The following is a 21,156-nucleotide window of genomic DNA, read 5'->3' as shown; positions in this document are numbered from 1 at the left end:
TTGTTAATAATTTGTTTAGACTATTGTACAATATAGTTGTATTGTATATTAAATTGTGTTTAGAGTATTATTTTAGATTGTTGTATATAATGTGGAAGTTGTACATACAAATAAAAGGGTAATTACGCTCCTCTTCTTTGAGGTTTGAGGAAATGATACTTTATCCCAAACTTGAAGGAAAAAAACACTTTCTTCCCTTAAAGTTTGAAGAAAATAACACCCCCATTCTGTTTATATTAATAATGGAATATTCTAAATTTGTATAAGATTTTCTTTAACAATGTTTTACCATGTTTCATAAAAAACATAACTGATAAATTTATAATTAAAATGTGAAGTTTATCAAGCACCAAAAGACTTGCTACAACCAATCTTTTCTCCGTCCATTGAAAAAAAAAAGTAAAAATTATTTTGAATATTTTAATATACACTTTAATTAAAGATTCAAAATAATGAATTTTAATTATGAAAGGGAGAATAATTTTAGAAACCTGCCATTAAGTAAAAAGTATGTTAGTGCCCAACATTTTTATTATCAATTTAACAAAGTTTGGTCAAACGGACGTCAATGGAAAAAGTTTGCCTCCCCGGACAAATTTCTGGCTTTGTTGACTCTCTGGAAAAAAAATCTTGGAACTGCCATTTAGCTAAGGTTTTTTTTTTTTTTTTTTTTTTTAATAATTAAATTTTTGTTGTTTATAAGCTAGCCTCAAAGGCGATTGCAAATAGATTAAAGAAGATTTTGCCAGCTATTATCAGTGACACTCAAAGTGCCTTTGTGCATGGAAGATTAATTACAGACAATGTTTTTGTGGCTTTTAAAACTATGCATCATATCAATATGAAAAAGGGTGGCAAAAAGGGGGAGATGGCACTTAAATTGGATATGAGTAAAGCCTACGATAGGGTAGAGTGGGGCTGCCTTGATAAAATTATGGAGAAATTGGGGTTTGAGAGTAGGTGGAGAAAGTTATTGTTGACATGCATCTCTACGGTTACTTACTCTATTTGGATTAATGGGAGACCACATGGGCATATAGTACCATCAAGGGGAATAAGGCAGGGAGATCCACTATCCCCTTATCTTTTTTTGTTATGTGCTAAAGGCCTTTCTGTTTTGATTAAAAAATGGGTTGATGATGGTTGACTTGAAGGTATTGCGGTTTGTAGGGGTGGGCCCAAATTATCTCATTTATTTTTTGCAGATGACAGCCTCATATTTTGTAGGGCATCCTTGTAAGAATGTGACTCACTACAAAGTATCCTTCAGGTTTATGAGCGAGCCTCTGGTCAACAATTAAATAGAGCGAACACCTCCCTCTTTTTTAGTTCTAATACTGATCATTCAATTCAAGAGGAAATTAAAAGTAGATTTGGTGCTCAACTCGTTAGACAACATGAGAAATATCTTGGTCTCCCCTTGCTGGTTGGACGAAAGTAGCGCAACACTTTTAATGAAATAAAAGAAAAACTTGCTAAAAAGCTAGCTGGATGGAAGGAAAAATTGCTTTCTAAAGTAGGTAAGGAAATCTTGATCAAGGTGGTAGCACAGGCAATTCTAACTTATACAATGAGTTGTTTCAAACTTCCTGATACTCTCTGTGACGAATTGACGAGTATGATTCGTAATTTTTGGTGGGGTCAAAAACAGGATGAAAGAAAACTAAATTGGATGAGTTGGGATAATCTTTGCAAGCCTAAAGTAGATGGGGGTATGGGTTTTAAGCAGCTGAAACCTTTCAATTTGGCTTTACTAGCTAAACAAGTTTGGAGATTGCAAATGGGTCATAATTCCCTTGTTTATCGTGTCTTCAAAGCAAGATATTTTCCTACATGTGATTTTGTTGATGCATCACTTGGTAATAATCCATCGTATGTATGGCGTAGTATTATGGCTTCCCAAAAGCTTGTGCAACATGGACTGAGGTGGCAGATTGGTAATGGCTTCAACATGCAAGTGTGGAAGGACAAATGGCTACCAAGTTCCTCAACTTTTAGAGTTGTTTCCCCAAGGCTGAATTCCCCATTGGATCTTCATGTTTCTGAACTTATTGATTTAGAAAATAAGTGCTAGAATCTCCATTTATTGTAGCAGCTATTCTTGCCGTTTGAGGTGGAGGAAATAAGAAGTATTCCACTTAGTTCTTCTCTTCCCGCTGATAAGCTCATTTGGACAGGTACCTCTAATGGGATGTTTACTGTACGAAGTGCCTATAAACTTACTTTGGAATGTTCAGGTAATTTTGGTGGTGCTTCTTCTTCGGATGGCAGTCACTTACGCTGTTTTTGGAAGAAACTATGGCGGCTACCAACTCCTCATAAAGTTAGACATTTTTTATGGAGGGCTTGTAGGGATATTCTTCCAACAAAATCAAATCTCAAGCGACATATGGTGTTAACTGAAGATCTTTGTGATGCCTATTTGCTAGAGCTCGAAACTTCAGGCCATTTATTTTGGTCATGTCCGAGAGCTAAAACAGTTTGGAGCTGTGCAGGTTTTTTTTTATTCGGTTTCTGCACTTCATTTCAACAGCTTTATGGAGTTAGCGTGGAGGATGATTATGGTGGATCAGTGTGATGAAAATGCTGCTGCGTTGATGGGAACTATTGCTTGGAGGTTATGGGGCAATCGGAATGAAATACGCAACGGTGGAAAACGGCAAAGTGAAATGGAGTTGTGTCATGATGCTTCAATGTGGCTATTGGAATATCAAGAAGCTATTGTTTCTGCATTACCGTGGATGACTGAATCGGTTCTTCAACAACGTTGGCTGCCTCCCTCTGATCAGTTGTACAAAGTGAATGTGGATGGGGCTGTGTTCAAAGCAAGGAATGAATTCGGGGTTGGTGCAATAATTCGTGATGCTAATGGTTTGGTGGTGGCTGCTTTGAGCAAAAAAATCTACGCTCCTTTGGGTCCTTTAGAGGTGGAAGCCAAAGCTTTTGAATTGGGTTTGGAGTTTGCCAAAGATGTTGGATTACAAGAATTTATTTTGGAAGGTGACTCTCTCAATGTGGTTCGTGCCCTTCAAGGTTTATCGTCTCCGCCTGTTTCGGTGTTACCTATTATTTATGGGATTCAAAGTTCCACCCATGATGTTAGGAAAGTGTTATTTTCTCATGTATGTAGAAATGGGAATAAGTCTGCCCATATGTTAGCAAAACATGCTATTGGCATTGATGACTTTATGGTGTGGATGGAAGAGCATCCTTGTTTCTTGGAACAAGCTCTCCATCATGATGTAATGTTTTCTTCTGTTTAATAAAAGTTTTCAAGTTTGTTATCAAAAAAATAATAATAATAATAATTTATTTTACACCTGAGCCTTGTTTTTACTTGAAAATTTTAAAAATACATCTTGTTTTGCAATGAATACAAGTAGAGCATATTATCAAAAAAAAAAAAAAATTACACTTTGTCCACCTGTGGTTTGCTCCAAAAACATTTTAACTACCTGTGATTTAAAAATTAGCACTTTACCCACCTCTAGTTATCTTCCATTACCCACCTCTGTTAAAAACAGGGGTAAGTTTGTATTTTTATTACCATTTTATGTCTCTCTCCTTTCAAAACATAAAAATTCAAAAATTCAAAATAAAAGAAGATCTAAAAATTAGGTTTTGTAAAAATTAAAACTTAACTTTTACATCTTTTCATGAATCAACTTTTAGATCTTCTATTTTAACACATTAAAATTTTAATTATGTGTTTCCTTACCTGAACCAAAGAATGGGAAAAAAAAATCAAGTTCACCAGGTCTTACTCTAAGAAGCACCACGGCCTAAGCTAAATTCACAGAAAGAATTCATCTAGACTAACCCAGTTCTTTCCTTCAAGCTAACAATAGAAAGAGTATGATGTGTATCTTGCAATCCCAAACATGAGTGCATATATAACTACCAATGCAGTAACAAAGCTCCTCGGTTGTATGGATAAATACACCAACCAACGCAAGCATAAAAATGAAGACAGTGCTGGAAATACAAAGAAAGAATGAAGAGGGCATTTACGAAGAATCACGGGCAAAAATTCCCCATTCTGAAACCATTGAGAAATGCTCAGGTAGGGGTTCTGAAATTACAGACTCCTTGGGGTGAAGAAATAATTTAAATGTAAAAGAAACTCAAATTTGTGTCATTTTATTCTCTTAGTTACTAATGGTAGCAATAATTGTTTTGTCCTAACTCAACCTTGGATGAGATTTGCAGGATGTGATGGACGGGGAAATATTGTCTGTCCTACATGCAATGCAAACCAAGAACCTATATTTTATAAGGAAAATCAGATGACTGAATGCCCTGCTTGTTATGGAAGAGGTTTAATTGCCCATAAAGATGGATCAGACACAAAGTGAGTTGTTTATTTTTTGATGATTCATCTGTCTGTGTATGCAGTCAAATCTTGTTTCAAGCTCTAAAATAAGTATCATGCTGTCAAACTTCAACTATTGTTCTTTACATGTCTTTGACTAAAACTTTGCTCGTGTACTTCACTTCCAATTAAATATTAAAACAGGATATTTGAAAGCAGTTTTGACTGTTGAGTTTGATGTTAGCTTCACGTGTTGAAACTGGATGGTACACTGGTGGTGTAAATTTCATGGTTCATTCAATCAGAATAATTGTCTTTGCAGATGTGTGAAATGTAACGGCAAGGGAAAGATTCCTTGTGCAACTTGTGCACCTTGTGGACTAATTAAATGTGAGACATGTAATGCAAGTGGTTCCCTTCGGTCACGCAAGGTCACCATTGTTGGATGGCATGTTTTTATTTTATTTTTGTAAGTTTCGTTTAATGGTATGCTGCTAGTTTGTGAAGCAAATATTTCCAATCACTGTGCCTATATAAAGGCCAGAACGCTATCAGTTTGGATAAGCTAACCCACCTACATTACTTAATGAATGAGGTTCAGAAGGTTTTCAAGAGTAAATTTTTTTAATAAGATTAGTTCATTATAATTCATATTTTTGAGGTAGTCACTCTATCATGAGTTATCTATTATCTTCAAGTAATGTTATGGTTTACATTCTTTAATATAAGCACAACCTTGATGATGTCCTTGTCAAGTGATTTGTATTTGGTCGTGAAACATCTAGCAGTTTTGTGTACGAACATCATCTCTTAGCAGGAGTTTTGTTCTTGTTAGAAAGCTACTAATTGACAAAATGGTTTCTGAAAGAAAAACCAATGCGTCCACAAGATTTGTACATAATTTCAGTTAAGGTCTGAGATGTAAGCTGTCTCCATAAGCATATAGGGACTGAGATTTACTTGATATAATCTCTTTTACAACTATTATTTTTAGACAGGCAATTGTATTCTTCTCAAAATCATTTGTCTCCAAATCATGTTAATGTTGTAATATATCACCTTTCTTGCTTAACCAGAGTGACTGACTGCACCTGTAAATTAGCTTAGCAGATTCTATGTTCTCTAATTTTTTTGGGGAGGGGGTGGGGGTGTTTAGCATGAGCAATATATGAGTTATTGTGTTTCTATGGCTGTCATAGTTCGCATTCTTATGATTTTGTGCTGTTGCATGTATTGATGTGCATGAAAGTGATAATGAACAAGAAAAACAAAATCCTGTTACAGGAAGACACTTTCAACTCGAAAAGTTAGTGCAACAAGTGGAGCAGCATCAGTCCCTGATGAAGTTTTCCACAGAGCCAAAGGTGTCCGGTTGTGCAACACTCAGGCATATCAATGCATTCCTGCTTTTTTTGCTGACTTTCTCCTTCAACAAGTTTTCTTCTGAAGTTATTGCAGCGAGAGCACCTGTACCTCCCTCTTCTAGAGTCATATGTGAGAGGCATACCATCTCCGTTGTGCCAGTTACGCGTGTCACCATGTCTCATCGTAATCGATCCTTGATCAGTTTCTATATTATTGGCTTTAGCAGGGAGGTCTACTTGAAGGACTATTATCCTTCTAGGTTTTGTTGGGGGCTATGTCCTTACTTGGAATGGTTGAAGCTGTAATTAGGCAAATTTTCATCTTCAAGAGAGTTCTGTGATCTTTGCTTCCTTTGCCAGGCAATAAGTTGTTGGATTCTTACCTTTATGATTTTGGCGACCATAATTTTCTTTTGTCAGTAAATATTTGGTTAGCTACTATTTTTTTTATAATTCTGTTACACTTCATAAAGTTTTGTGTTTTTACTTAGAAACTGTTGAGATTTTGCGTAGTTTCCAAAAGTCAAAAACTTAAGAAAGTATGTTTCACCTTTTGAATATAGTTATATATGGTTTAAAATATAATTGAGTAAATTACTTTTTAAACACTAGAGTAGTAGAGTTTATGGTATGTTTCATTTTTTTGGCCGAATTTTGAAGTACTTTGTATAAACTTGTAACTTTCAAATATTTTATTTAAACCTCAAAATTTATAAAAATGTTTCATTTACACCACTATCATATTTTTGCTATTAACATTATTAAACATATCAAATGGTTATTGGTTTAAATGAAATTTATCAAATTTTGAGGTTTAAACTATAAGCTTTAAACTAACACAAAACTATAAGGTTTAAATAAAACTATTTGAAACTTTTTTTTTTTTTTTTTTTTTGCTTTTTATAGAATCTGAAACTATATTAAGGTTTAAATAAAACTATTTGAAACTTTTTTTTTTTTTTTTTTTTTGCTTTTTATAGAATCTGAAACTATAAAGTTGAAATGAAACATTTTGAAAAACCTTTGATATTTAAATAGAGCATATCTATAAATAAATAAATAAAGTAAAAAAAAAAACTAATATAAATTTACCCAACCTATATAAAACAAAAACTATATATACACTGTGGACAAGGACGAGCCAGTGGCATTGGTCCGTTGGATCCACCGAACCAATTCTCCACCCCACTTGTTCTTCTGCGTTAATTAACCGACTTGAACAACAGATGGGTGTGGACCCAACTCTTTTTGTCCTGTTAAGTCTGAAACCCAAATCGTCGCTTCGCTGTCTTGTAATAACTAATAATCCTTGACCTTTGATCCACTTCCTTACCAGCTAAGAAAAAAATATTTCCCAGTATTTATAGTCCACTCTCATATCTCTATCTTTCTCACAAACACAAAAACATGGAGGAGCCTCTACTCTCATCAGTCTCAGGTATCCACAATTCCCACACTTGTAAACACTTCTCATGCATTTAAATTTCCAACCTTTATAGCTTTATCTCTAACATTTCTGTTTGGGGTTTTTGTTTTCGTTTTTTGTATGTGAAAGAACAAAGAAGTGAAGCGGCAACAGAGAAAGAAGGTGGAAAATGGAGCTCGTACCAGTACTTGGGAAGAACAGGTTCTGCGATTCCTACTGCTTCGTTGCCCGGCACTGAAGTCAGCGTTGAAGAGATTCGAACGGCGGGTTCTTTTTCCGATCATTACCCGCCTTCCATTCATGCCGCTTTGGTTACTTCGCCTGAGCCCGATCCTAATGGTACGCCTATGTTGCTCAATTGGCTAATTCTGATATGGGTTTTGAATTTTTGTTAATGGGTCTACGTTATTTTGAGTTATAGTAGAGTTTTTGTTTGTCAAGATTAAGGTTATGGTTTGGTGTTTGACAATGCCCTGTTTTGTTCTCTATGTTTCATTTGTGTTTTTTTTTTTTTTTTTTTGGAAGGACAAGTCAATTAACATATAGTGGATAGAATAGAATCACAGAAAAGAATACATGTGACCGACCTTAATTAGTACATTAAAGGATCCATAGCTGACTCCAAAATTTGGGACTAAGACTTGGTTGTTGTTGTTGTTGCTGAAGAAACGTAGGGAAAGAAGAGAAATTAAGATACAAAGTTTCAATTTGACAAAGATTATAGTAGAGTCTGGCTTATGAAGCAAGTTTTTCACTTTCAGAAATCAAGGCTGACATAAAATGATTCTTTGTTTTCTCATCAACTAAAGCTGGTTTATATTAGTTATGCTTCACGTTAACACAATGAAATTGTTGTTCTCTTCCTTGAATCTTTTACTTTGTACCACATTATGGTGGGTGTTAAATTGTGAGTAACTTATTGCAGTGCAAGATATTGTTTATCAAGGTGGATATGGAGGAGAATATGGTGGAACTGGAACCGCCGCTGAGTTCCAGAGGTAATTTAAATAATATGCACCTGTTATTAAGTAACGAAATTAAATGGAAGTGATCTTATTGATCTTATATATGTTGCCTAGTTTTAAGATTGTTAGTCCTATGATCAATCTTAAAAGTATGTATCATGTTGCTGCAATGCTGGCATAATATGATATGACATGATATACTTAAGATGAGCCTTAAGACATTCCCTCTTTCTAAGCTGTCTTGCACTCTTTCATTTTGACATATAACAACCAAAAGGCATATTGTGTCGTGGGGCATATATTATATTGGCCAAAATCATCCATTATTTTTGCTAAGTATTCGTGCTTGCATATGATAATAACAAAAGGGGTAGCATACTTTTGCCAAGGAACAAACAAGAAATAGAAATTGTCTCTAGTATGGAAGAATGACAATTAAGGGATGAGGACAGCTTATTTTCTGGGGAGGCAATTTTGGGGATAAAGAAGAATAAGAAGAATTTTAGCGATTTCATTGCCATATTAGCATATGTCAAAGTGGGAACAGCTTGGTCGCAAGAATTTTAGTGAACCTGTATTTATTTTCAAGACTTTTGCTTGAAAAACGAGGATTTTATCTTCCTCTAGCCATTTATTTTCATAGATAATTTATACGTGCATTATCATGCATATGAAATTAGAAATTTCAATAAGTTGTTTCTTTTACACCAATCATGATGTTGTAGTTAAAAAACACTTTGTTTCATCCATTACTGCCCAAAGCATGCTGGTGCTTTTATGAGATAAGTTGTAGAAGATCCCACCTGGAGATCTTCCCCGATTATTGTTTCTGCTTTATGTCAAATACTGGTCTTGGCTTAAGCATGAATCACAGACAGCTTTACACTTCTTGTACATGTTCACTTAAATCTTTCATTTATGCCTAAATTGTTTTATTCTGTTTAAGTCTCTTTTTCTTGATGAAATCTTTATCAAGTTCAACATTGTAGCGCCAAACTGCAAACTTCTGTTAACTCAAAAATCCTTTGTAGGCAAATATTGGATGAAGTAGAGATACGAGAATTGCTCATTGATTATGTTGGTCATCGTTGCTGCTGGGGAAGTCGTCCAGCTCGGACGTGGAAGATTCATACGGTTGAAGACTGCAATGTTTATGTAGGAACTCTAGATACGTTTATAGAGGAAAGGGAACTTATAACAGAAACAGAGGCCTACCTCGGTGGAAATATTGATGGAAAGGATAATGGACCTGAACTTGGAATCTGGGAATTGGATTTAAGGTCTCAGTTCCCTCTCCTATTTATATCTTACGAAGAATCACGGGCAAAAATTCCTCATTCTGAAACCATTGAGAAATGCTCAGGTAGGGGTTCTGAAATTACAGACTTTTTGGGCTGAAGAAATAATTTAAATGTAAAAGAAACTCAAATTTGTGTCATTTTATTCTCTTAGGTACTAATGGTAGCACCTATTGTTTTGTCCTAACTCAAACTTGGATGAGATTTGCAGGATGTGATGGACGGGGAAATATTGTCTGTCCTACATGCAATGCAAACCAAGAACCTGGATTTTTTAAGGAAAATCAGATGACTGAATGCCCTGATTGTTATGGAAGAGGTTTAATTGCCCATAGAGATGGATCAGACACAAAGTGAGTTGTTTATTTTTTGATGATTCATCTATCTGTGAATGCAGTCAAATCTTGTTTCAAACTCTAAAATAAGTATCATGCTGTCATACTTCAACCTTTGTTCTTTGCGTGTCTTTAACTAAAGCTTTGCTCGTGTACTTCACTTCCAAATAAATACTAAAACAGGATATTTGAAAGTAGTTTTGACTGTTGAGTGCAGTTTGATGTTAGCTTCACGTGTTGGAACTGGATGGTACTCTGGTGGTGTAAATTTCATGGTTCATTCATTCAGAATAATTTTGTCTTTGCAGATGTGTGAAATGTAATGGCAAGGGAAAGATTCCTTGTGCAACTTGTGCATCTCGTGGACTAATTAAATGTGAGACATGTAATACAAGTGGTTCTCTTCGGTCACGCAAGGTCGCCATTGTTCGATGGTATGTTTTTATTTTATTTTTTGTAAGTATCGTTTAATGGTATGCTGCTTGTTTGTGAAGCAAATATTTCCAAACACTCTGCCTATAAAGGCCAGAATGCTATCAGTTTGGATAAGCTAACCCACCTACATTACTTAATGAATGAGGTTCAGAAAGTTTTCAAGAGTAAATTTTTTTAATAAGATTAGTTCATTATAATTCATATTTTAGAGGTAGTCACTCTATCATGAGTTATCTATTATCTTCAAGTAATGTTATGGTTTACATTCTTTAATATGGGCACAACCTTGAAGATGTCCCTGTCAAGTGATTTGTATGTGGTCGTGAAACATATAGGATCTATATAACTTCCCACTGGCAGTATGGCTGCATTAAAAATTGAATGCTTTATTGTAGTTTGTGTATGAACATCATCTCTTGGCAGGAGTTTTTTCTTGTTAGAAAGCTACTAATTGACTAAATGGTTTCTGAAAGAAAAACCAAAGCGTCCACAGGATTTATACATAATTTCGGTTAAGGTCTGAGTTGTAAGCTGTCTCCATAAGCATATAGGGACTGAGATTTACTTGATATAATCTCTTTTACAACTATGATTTTTAGACAGGCAATTGTATTCTTCTCGAAATCATTTGCCTCCACACCATGTTAGTGTTGTAATATATCACCTTTCATGTTTAACCAGAGTGACTGACTGCACCTGTAAATTAGCTTAGCAGATTCTATGTTATCTAATTTTTTTTGGGAGGAGGTTTGGGGGGGAGGGGTGGGGGGTTGTGTTTAGCATGAGCAATATATGAATTATTGTGTTTCTATGGCTGTCATAGTTTGCATTCTTATGATTTTGTGCTGTTGCATGTATGGATGTGCATGAAAGTGAATAATGAATGAGAAAAACAAAATCCTGTTACAGGAAGACACTTTCAACTCGAAAAGTTAGTGCAACAAGTGGAGCAGCATCAGTTCCTGATGAAGTTTTCCACAGAGCCAAAGGTGTCCAGTTGTGCAACACTCAGGCATATCAATGCACACCTGCCTTTTTTGCTGACTCTTTCTCCCTCAACAAGTTTTCTTCTGAAGTTATTGCGGAGAGAGCACCTGTACCTCCCTCTGCTAGAGTCATATGCGAGAGGCATACCATCTCCGTTGTGCCAGTTACGCGTGTCACCATGTCTCATCGTAATCGATCCTTCAGTTTTTATATTATTGGCTTTAGCAGGGAGGTCTACTTGAAGGACTATTATCCTTCTAGGTTTTGTTGGGGGCTATGTCCTTGCTTGGAATGGTTGAAGCTGTAATTAGGCAAATTTTCATCTTCAAGAGAGTTCTGTGATCTTTGCTTCCTTTGCCAGGCAATAAGTTGTTGGATTCTACCTTTATGATTTTGGGGACAATAATTTTCTTTTGTCAGTAAATATTTGGTTTGCTTTGATGCACTTGTGTGTTAAGCTAAAATATATCACAGGGTTTCTATTATTTTGGGCTTTGTTCATATGTTCTTGTGTGCGGAATGTTGTTTAAGCAAAATGAAAGTTGAAATTCTTTACATAAAGTTAGTTCTTTGTCACTTATTGTGTCTCTTTGGATCCTTGACATTTTTTCAACTTAGTTTTGTGGCTTGGGTCGATTCTCCTAATGTAATTCTTAGATCTTACACTGCATGAAATATAGGGAGTGGTGCTGTGATTGTGTAGTCCACTTGGGTCATTGTCCATTAATCAGGGATGATAATCGAATTCATTAGCTATAAGGTGAAGCAACATTTTCTATTAGAATGAAACCAATTCCATGTACATAGAATTTTTTTTTTTTTTTTTTAATGGGGAACAAAGATTCATTGCCACAAGAAATTGAAGCACAACAGGAAAGACAAAAAGAAGAAAAGAGACCTCTAGCTACTAACCTGCCAGCGCAGGAACAGCAAACAAAGAAGGTCCCTCCCAAACCTAAAAAGATTAACCTTATACACACCAGCCATCAAAAAGCTTATGTACTACCTTGTTGAACTCCCTTTTTCAAGAAGACAAGACTAACAGAAACAAGAAAAGCCCAAGGATCCCAACTAAGCACCGAAAAGTGCAACCAATTAAACTAGCTCTAAGACAGAATCAGCTAAATCCGAGTAGACTGGTTTAGCAGCGCTTAGGAGCCCGGTTGTTCTCTTCCTCTGAAGCTTCTTTCGCTCTCAAGCGCTTTGTTCCTATCTCCATCATCTGGGCAAGAGTTTGATCATCGCTTGCTTTTCCTTTCGCACGGGCAACTTTTTTTAGACTGCCTTTACCCAAAATCTGTTTTCCTTTTTCATTAGCTTTGCCCTGAAAAATCACACCTACTTGGACAGCACTGGCCGCATTCATCTTCACTGGGCTGTCTTTGTCATTCTTATCTAAAGGAGCTTTAGTACTTGGGCTCCCTTAAAAAATAGAGCTTTTTGGGCCTTGTGAAGTAGGGCCTTTTGGCCCATGAGAGAAAGAGCCTCTATGCTCAATTGAAATATCCTGCCTTAGATGATCACGTGACTTCTCACAAGAATCCAAAACACTCATAACCTGCCCTGCCGCTTCACTCATTACCTGCTCTAGAGATCCACTAAAGACTCGTACGTTACCAGCAAGTTGTCGATCCGCACATGTGGTGTTATCGCTTCCCCAGGTATCACCATTCTCCAAGCTTTGTTTCCCACCTTCAAGACCTAAAACCTCGAAACATGCAGAAGCAGAACCAATTGCCAGCCCAGTCTTTCGCTACACTTCAAGCTCATCAGAGACAACACAGATCGTGTCCTTGCTCGAGTTCCTTTCTTTGGCTGCCACTTTTGCGGTCCACCCAACCCTTAACCAGTCCTCATATTGATGGCAAGCACTTTGCCAAACATCAGACGTTGGACAATGTTTATTATCATGCCCAAGCTTTTGACAAATGAAGCAAACAGTAGGTAGTCTTTCATATTTAAACATAAGCCATAGTCGTTCACCATCAAAGCTTGCAATATAAGCTCCCCTTCTTAGTGGCTTATCAATCTCCAACTCCACACGGACTCTCATGAATTTTGCCTGATCAAATTGCCACAAACGCCTATCGACTTCAGTAAATCTACCTAACTTGCTACCAATCTCTTCCCTAACTTCCTGTGACATATGCTCAAAAGGAAGACCCCAAATTTGAACCTAAAAAGGAGAATGGGTAAAAGAAATATTTGTGGAAGTCAACACTTTTTTCCATCTACAGAGTAAGAGGAGGTTGTTATCAAAGCTCCAAGGCCCACACCTCTCAACCCACTCCAATTGATACTTTGATCTAAACTTGAATTGGAGTATATTATTTCCAACTTCCACAATTCTCATGTCTAAACCTATTTTCCATGCTGATCTAAGGGTGTTTTTCAGAACACGTTGGTTTTGTTGCCGATCAGAGAGAAGCCGCCCAAAAAGACTTAGGGAACATTCGTCAAAGAGGCCTAAGCAGTTTGTGACAGTGATAGGAATAGCTTCTTCTTCTTCTTTTGTGAGTTGCAAGTTCTGTAAGCTAGAGAGAATACTTAGATCCTTAACCGAAAATATTAACTCCTTCCTAACGGGAACAAAAGAGTAACTATACAACCCCTAAAACGGAAGGTTGGGGATGGAGCAACTCGTATTCAAACGAGAGGAAATAAACTCCTACTAGGGAGAGAATCTTTTATTATTATATTTTGTTTTTCTTTCTATGTACATAGTTTACAGACCAAATAACGAGTCAAATAATGCTTATGTTTCACAGGCGCAAATCATGCATGTATGGGCCCAAATAACGACTATAACTGGTTTTTTCTTTTCTTCTAAGCTCAATATTCATTGAGTAATTCCAAGTCAAACCCTTTTTTGTAATGGGCCTTATCTGAAATTGTATGATAGAGATTGGTTTAATTACAATTATATTTCGATCCCTTTTTTTTTTTTAACAAAATAAGTTATATCAAATCAACACCAATCGTTTAGGAGTGTAGTCTTAAACTTTAAAATTGTACCTTTTCAATTTTACCCTTTTAAAAATTTCACCCTATATATCATATTCAAACAATTGATTTCAACATTTAAAAGCAAAAATAAGTTGCACCAAATGGACACAAGTTTCATAAGAAATAAAAAATAAAAGAAAAAAAAATCAACATGGTTTGATGTTTAAAATTGCACTTTCCAACAATGTTCCAGCAGATTGTTGCTATCACAGAGAACCTTCTTAGCTAAAAAAAAAAAAAAAAAAAAAAAAAAAAAAAAGAGAGGATTCTTAGCTAAGTATTGATGTTTCAATATATATATTTCCTAAAAGTCTATGGTCAAATAGAAAAAAGCAGCCCAAACATGAAATAGTCCCTTAAGAAAGCAACCTAACAGTGAACATGACTCAATCTCACAGAGATTGTTTCCGAAATGCCGCGCGGTAAGTTCGGTGTTACAAAAAAGCCTACTATTATAATCTAAGTCAAGCTTTAACGTTAAGGATGACTTTGTTCTCAAAAAAACAAAAACAAGAACCAAAAAAGAAAAGAAAAAAAAGTTTAAGAAAGACCTCAAGTGATGACTCTCTAAATGACTTCACAAATCTTTTTGCTCGTTGAGAATGTCAACATTTCACTAAAGAAACCCTTTTAAGATGCGTGTAGTTCTTACGTAATTACTCACACACGCATGAAGTTATAGAGAGAAATTCTCCTAGTGACGGTTCCAAGATGTTGGTTAAGAATTTTGAGAGATTAAAGTTTACACATTTATATTGAGAGAATTAAGAATATTGGCATATAATGATACATTTGGGTTGGCTTCTTTTGAGAAAAATTTTCAACTTCGCTACTGCTCACGGATTGCATGAGTTATTGAAAACTACTAGACCAACTCTTTGGGATTATTTGGTAGTATTTTAAACTTTTACTTACCTTTGCTAACGTGACATGTATGATTCTAGAATTTATATAGAGAAATAATATGTCTACAACATTTTTACAATATTTTTACAACAAATCCTAAGTAGTAGATTGTTACTGATTGTTGTTAATGGGCAAAAAAATAATCCTAGTGTTAAGTTTAAATTTGAACTAATAATAACCAATCACCTATAATTTGTTATAAAAATCATCTCTCATCTATATAACATATAAGGGGTGTGCACAAATTGTGTTAGGAGAATTTTCAATCTAAACCAACCTTAATGAGTTGGGAAATCAACGATCCATTATTACATAACTAACCGAATTAGACCAAACGAACTCAGTGATTAGTTTGGGTTCGTCAGGTTAGTCTTCTTTGGTAGGTCATTAGACACTTATCTTAAATATTATAATTAAATATTCTGTCTGGATCAATATATACATATTTTTTAAAGATAATCTAAAATGCATTAAACTAATCAGTTTTCATTCAAATATCTAATACGTTAGGCGAACAAAATAGAAATTACAAGCTTAAAAAAGTTTTATAATATATGAAAACTGACAATGTGGCGTGAATAACGATTGACAATGGTAGAAACCAGAGGATGAGGATTAAAGAAAGAAGATGGTAGAATTATTAGATAAATATGATGTATAAAGTGTAATGAGCCTACCAATAAAAATAATATACACATAAACCAAATGATCCTCATCTCAACCCAACTCAACACGATTGCCTTCGGGTTGAGTAGGACTGACAACAACCACAAACAGGCCAGCAGCTTCAAAGTTTTTTAGTCATAATATATGACTTGACTAAAGAATGTTTCAACAAGAGTCAAACTAAAACTCCATTGTTTTTGTTTTTAGTTTTTAAAAAACAATCTCTAATAAGTGATGTGAGCCATTTAGCCGCCATTGGTGTTGTTGGAGATGCACTATTGTCTAACAAGTGATAAGTGTGTATCCCACTTTAAAAAAAAAAAAATACGTGAATGAATTTCCCTTTGTCACTATTGTTCACACGGCACTAGCGTGAGTCAAAGGTCCAACCACCACCGTGGGCGTGTTCATTTTTGAAGAGTTGAAAATGTCCTAAACTCAATTTCTATATGGTTAGGGGAGAAACCAAGTCGGCAAGTTCCAACTCAATTTCCATGTAATGTAAATGTAATTCCAAGATTTCACACACAAAATGCACTAATATAATATTTTTGCTTTTGGGTCTAGTTATAGCATCGATCCAAGATTCCTAAAGGCGTGTGGACCCTAAAACAATGAGACTCACTTTCAAGTCCGCCATTGAGCTGTGGATCAAGCACCAAGTCTTTGTGCTTCTATTTTTTTTGGTTAAAAAAATTATTATTAGTTTAAGATTATATTTTTGTCAATAGTAAATTGTAAACTACACTCCAAAACATAAATGGAGAGATTGTTAATGCAAACATAATATAATTTTAAAGGATAAAATTTAAATTATGAAATTTTAAGATGTAAAATTTAAATACTCTCATACTTTAAGGGGGTAATTCAATCCTACCTTTTTTGTTATTAAAAATTAGATAAAAAGATCTTTTAAAAAGTCTAGACTGTTGTCTTGTGAACTTTTCTATTAAATGACTTTGACATTGTCTCATGTTGTGTGACTTTGTACATTTACCCATAACACTCTTCCTTCTTCCTTCTTGACATTTTAACAGATGAACCGCCCTTGGTTGTCTTAACCAAAAAAAAAAAAAAGGGAAAAGACTTAAAAATAAAATAATAATAATCCATATCCATCATCTGACAAAACTTGAACTAGTCTTGCTATATAGACTATAGAGACACTCCTTCAAGTTTCTTGGCTTGATAGAGTATAATATCATCAAGTGGTTTTTATATATGTAAGATTCAATGTCTAATGGAGACAGGTACACTCCTTCAAGTTTCTTGGCTTGATAGAGTATAATATCATCAAGTGGTTTTTATATATGTAAGACTCAATGTTTAATGGAGAGACAGGTTTTGTTAGCTCACCTGGTGAAAACATTTGTTGTTGAATAAGATATTTATGATTCAAACTTTTACCTATGCTAAAAATCGATTGGTATTTTAACGATTAGTATTTTAATTTTTCAATAAAGAGTAATTATTGTGAATCAAACTCCATAAATTAAATTTCCATGTATCTATCAACAAGAAAAGAGTTTTTACTTTTTTTAATAGAGATAATTTCAACTTATGACATCTATTCAATCATCAAAAATTTTACCAGTTGAGCTAATTAAAAGTCTAAAATCCACGCCTAAGGGCATGTTTGGTAGACTGTAATAGGCGTTATAATGTAATAGTTATTCTTATGATTTAGTTATTCTTTAGTTTGGTTATGTTTTTATTACAAGGAATAATCATTCCTTATGAATAGCTATTCTTCAAAATGAGGAATAACTATTCATCTTTAAAAGGTTGTATTAGCTATTCCTTAGTAAGAGCAATAATTTCAAAACTTAATATATTTTCAAATAAACAAACTTTCCATATACATCTAACAATTATAAAAATAAAAAATCATAAAAAAATAACACATATTTCTCTTAAATTTAAAAATAACAATTTTTAAGGAGATATAATTGTATGGGTAAGAAATTTCCTAAAACAAATGTTAAGTTTCATTCTAATGTTATAACTCATAAACAAACTAACGAATAGGTTTAGTTACTACATTACAACACATTTTATTCCTAGTAATAAATATTACAATTCCTATTGTAATTCTCATTCAGTGTACCAAACGTACCCTAAATTTTTTATTAGTGGCTCGCAATCTCATATTATGATGGATGAAATCACAATCTTATCTTTTGAGGCTAAAATACAAACAAAAAATTTCCCCATTCAAGAATATAAAAAAAATAAAAATTCTAAATTTAATGAATATATGCAAAATTCAAACTAATGTCTATTTAGTACTATAAAATAGAAAACAAAATAGTTATTTCTTCGTATATTTCAACTCAAATATCTATTTAAATTTGAGCTCAATGTACTTTTAAATCAAAAAATTATTTATAATTAATTTTGTATTTTTAGAAAATCAACTTTGACTTTGTTGTGAGAGTCCAGTTTTGACAATATATTCATAGTTGTAAAATTTAAATATTGTAGTTGGTTTTCTCTTTATCTATAAATCAAATAAAAAGTCATATTTATTATCTCATTATTATATGTTCGATATCTTTATAACTAAAAAAAAAAAAAAAAACTAATTAGTATGCCAAGAAAAGGATTTATAAAATAAAATAAAATAACACTTAAACACACAGAAAAAACTTTTTCATAGACACTCATTTCCATCATGAAAAAAGAATATATATATATATATATATAACTTTTTAAAATTTCACATATTTTACAGTAGAAACTTTAAAAAAATTTATTTTTTATAAACTATAAACCATACCAAATCACATTGACAATATATAAAATCTCTTATTTGATAGGCCTAGGGTCCTAAATACATAAGGATTTGATATGAAATCTCCATTTTCATGTCAACCTCATTCAAGTTGACTTTACAATTGGTTTACGTATATTTTTTTAAACTCAGAATAGTAATTCTGATTCAGAAACACTACCTAATCGGAATGCCATGTGTTGCAAATTATAAGTTTATAACTATAAAATCTCTATATATAAGTATAATCGTCACTTATAGTTATACAGGCCAAGTGCCTTGTTAGAAACTTAGAATGTTTAAATAATAAAAGAAACGTCACTAGTACCGGTTCTCAAGTAGAGTACTATGATTGTTAATTCTTTAGATTAGATAAGAATTAATCCAATTCTCTATAATATTTAGGTATGATTACTTGCAAGTTATGCCGCATTACATCAATGATTATTTTTTAAAAGTTGTAGTCTCCCACACATTGTACATAATCTTCTTTATTATATTGCTTGCACCTCTCCTAAATGCATATAAGCCGAACGCATGTCTTTTTATCTCTTTTTGTGTGGAAAATTTAACAGATGCCTAAGAGCATTTGTTAATAAACTATTTTACGAAATTTTTTATGAAAAAAAGAAAAGAAAAAAAAAACAAATGATTTTTTGACAACTTTTTTTTACTTTTAATAAAAGTAGTATCAAAATTTTCATAAAATAATTTGTTAACAAATATTTTAAGGGCAACCCGTTAACTGATTTTTTTTTTTTTTTTTTTTTTTTTTTGGTAAAATTTAAATTGTCGACCGACACTATTCTGTCATTTTTGTTATAAAAAAAATAATAAATAAATAAATAAATAAATAAATAAAAAACATTACCCAAATTCTAATTAAAAGTCGAACAAGTTTTAATATAAAACAAACTCATATTTTAAAAAGATCATAATATCTTAATTTTATATGCAAGATAGTCAAGCTTCATTAAATATTGTAATTAAGGGAGTACATCTTGATCTAAAATACTTTTTAAACTTCTTCAAGCCATACAAGTTCTCAGACTACGAGCCATTTTAGCTTAAGAATTGGTTGCATTGTTACTAAAGTATTATTTCAAGTATTTTCACTTAATTATAATCAATAAATCTACATTATTCTTGTATGACTTATTAATTATGATAAAAAAAAACATTTAATTTATTTTATCTTCCATTATAGAGTGTCACGTCATTTAAAATTTTGAGTAACGTGGTACTCAATACACCTTTAAATTTGTAATATTTAATCTAAATCATAAAATTAATTCATTTCAAATAGAGATAATAACAATAAGAATATTTAAAGATCATTTAGGTAACTAGTTAGTTGGCCATATTATGTGAAAGTTGGTTAATACTTCTAGTTGTATGGTAGATGAGCTATTAGGGAAGGCCTCAAACTTGCTTGAATTTTCGGATATTAGTTGATTCTCCCATTGTTCATAGACTTTTAGTTTTGACTACATTTAGTTATATTCCTAAATGTTTTAACACCTTAAATTCTGACTACGGGACATTACTCATGATAGATTAACAATTATTACAATGAAGCATATATGAAGTAAAAAATGCACTTCTCCACTTAGAATGGAATTCGTAATACAATTTCTAATTAAATTTTACAAATTAAAAAGTATATTCAATGTCATACGACTCACCTATATAAAATATGCTTATACAATATTAAAAAATTCAATAAAATAAAATTTTAACCATGAGATAATTAAAAATAAGTTAATAGATGTGCTAACCGCTAACCATTTAGCTATTTTCTAACATTGTCCAAAATATACGCATTTTGAATACTTATCGTAAAAATGATTAAAATACATACATTACTCAAAAGTTAATTATAAAATTATTTGGTTTATATTTTTTGGCTTGGACTGTGGAGAAACAATCACATCATCTATCATCCAGAAGTAGCTCTTATAGGACATCCATAAATTACAATTTAACTCAAGGTTCATACAATTTTAAACTATTCTTAAATGTATTTTAATTTTAATAATATATAGTCCTTATTAAGCAAAAAATCTAAAAAATGAAAAGGCATGGAACGTGCAAGCTTTACACTCGTTTTAAGATTCCTTTTCGCGTTGAACTTTTCATGTTAGAGATATATATTAGACAGATATTAGCCCAATGTAATAGGCCCAAGCCCAGTCCTACTTGTACTAGTAGTCTAAGGTTTAGTCGCCTATATATACTCATGTTAGGGTTCATTATAACACAGGTTATTGTACTACACTCCTACACAATAAAGATGTAGCCCTTAAGAGATTCCTCCGTGGATGTAAACTGTCAAGGCTGAACCACGTAACCATCGTGTTCTTGATGTTCCTATTCTATGCTTCCTCTTCCGCATCCACTCTAGCATATACAACATGGTATAACACATTATGTTTGCTGATAATATTATCCATTTAAGATGGTATCAGAGCTAATATTCAACAATATATAGTCCTTATTAAGCAAAAAATCTAAAAAATGAAAAGGCATGAAACGTGCAAGCTTTACACTCGTTTTAAGATTCCTTTTCGCGTTGAACTTTTCATATTGGTCATTCCCTATGATTGGTATCGCACTATCCCCAAGAAAAATCGTACAACACCGCAAACCCACGCTTAAGAAAATAGGAATCCTCTTATCACCG

General features: G+C 33.3%; 2 protein-coding genes across 2 annotated transcripts; both read left to right on the top strand.

The window, feature by feature from the left end:
• The first annotated feature begins 3,948 nt into the window (after positions 1-3,948).
• LOC112032484 (uncharacterized) lies at positions 3,949-6,326 on the top strand. The gene is given in 5 exon segments (XM_065761750.1): positions 3,949-4,063; positions 4,210-4,351; positions 4,635-4,760; positions 5,597-5,731; positions 5,733-6,326. Coding segments are annotated over 5 exon segments (753 nt in total). The 5' UTR covers positions 3,949-3,963; the 3' UTR covers positions 5,983-6,326.
• Positions 6,327-6,950: 624 nt separating this feature from the next.
• Positions 6,951-11,617, top strand: LOC112032493 (uncharacterized). The gene is made up of 7 exons (XM_024065253.2): positions 6,951-7,114; positions 7,232-7,441; positions 8,028-8,100; positions 9,099-9,430; positions 9,577-9,718; positions 10,009-10,134; positions 11,045-11,617. The coding sequence occupies exons 1-7, from the start codon at positions 7,084-7,086 to the stop codon at positions 11,427-11,429; spliced, it is 1,299 nt and encodes a 432-aa protein (XP_023921021.1). The 5' UTR covers positions 6,951-7,083; the 3' UTR covers positions 11,430-11,617.
• Positions 11,618-21,156: the final 9,539 nt, after the last annotated feature.

This window comes from Quercus suber, unplaced genomic scaffold, assembly GCF_002906115.3.
Source record: "Quercus suber isolate HL8 unplaced genomic scaffold, Cork oak 2.0 scaffold_427, whole genome shotgun sequence".
In the NCBI taxonomy this organism is placed as follows: domain Eukaryota; kingdom Viridiplantae; phylum Streptophyta; class Magnoliopsida; order Fagales; family Fagaceae; genus Quercus; species Quercus suber.
Note: the sequence above shows the minus strand (reverse complement) of the source record. Positions and strands in the feature narration are given on the sequence as shown.

What these genes read in the sequence shown, in the direction of transcription:
- LOC112032493 (XM_024065253.2), top strand. Translation starts at nt 7,084, where the DNA reads ATGGAGGAGCCTCTACTCTCATCAGTCTCAG. An exon ending in TCTACTCTCATCAGTCTCAG is followed by an intron (nt 7,115 to 7,231) that starts GTATCCACAATT and finishes TGTATGTGAAAG; the next exon opens with AACAAAGAAGTGAAGCGGCA. An exon ending in AGAGATGGATCAGACACAAA is followed by an intron (nt 9,719 to 10,008) that starts GTGAGTTGTTTA and finishes TTGTCTTTGCAG; the next exon opens with ATGTGTGAAATGTAATGGCA.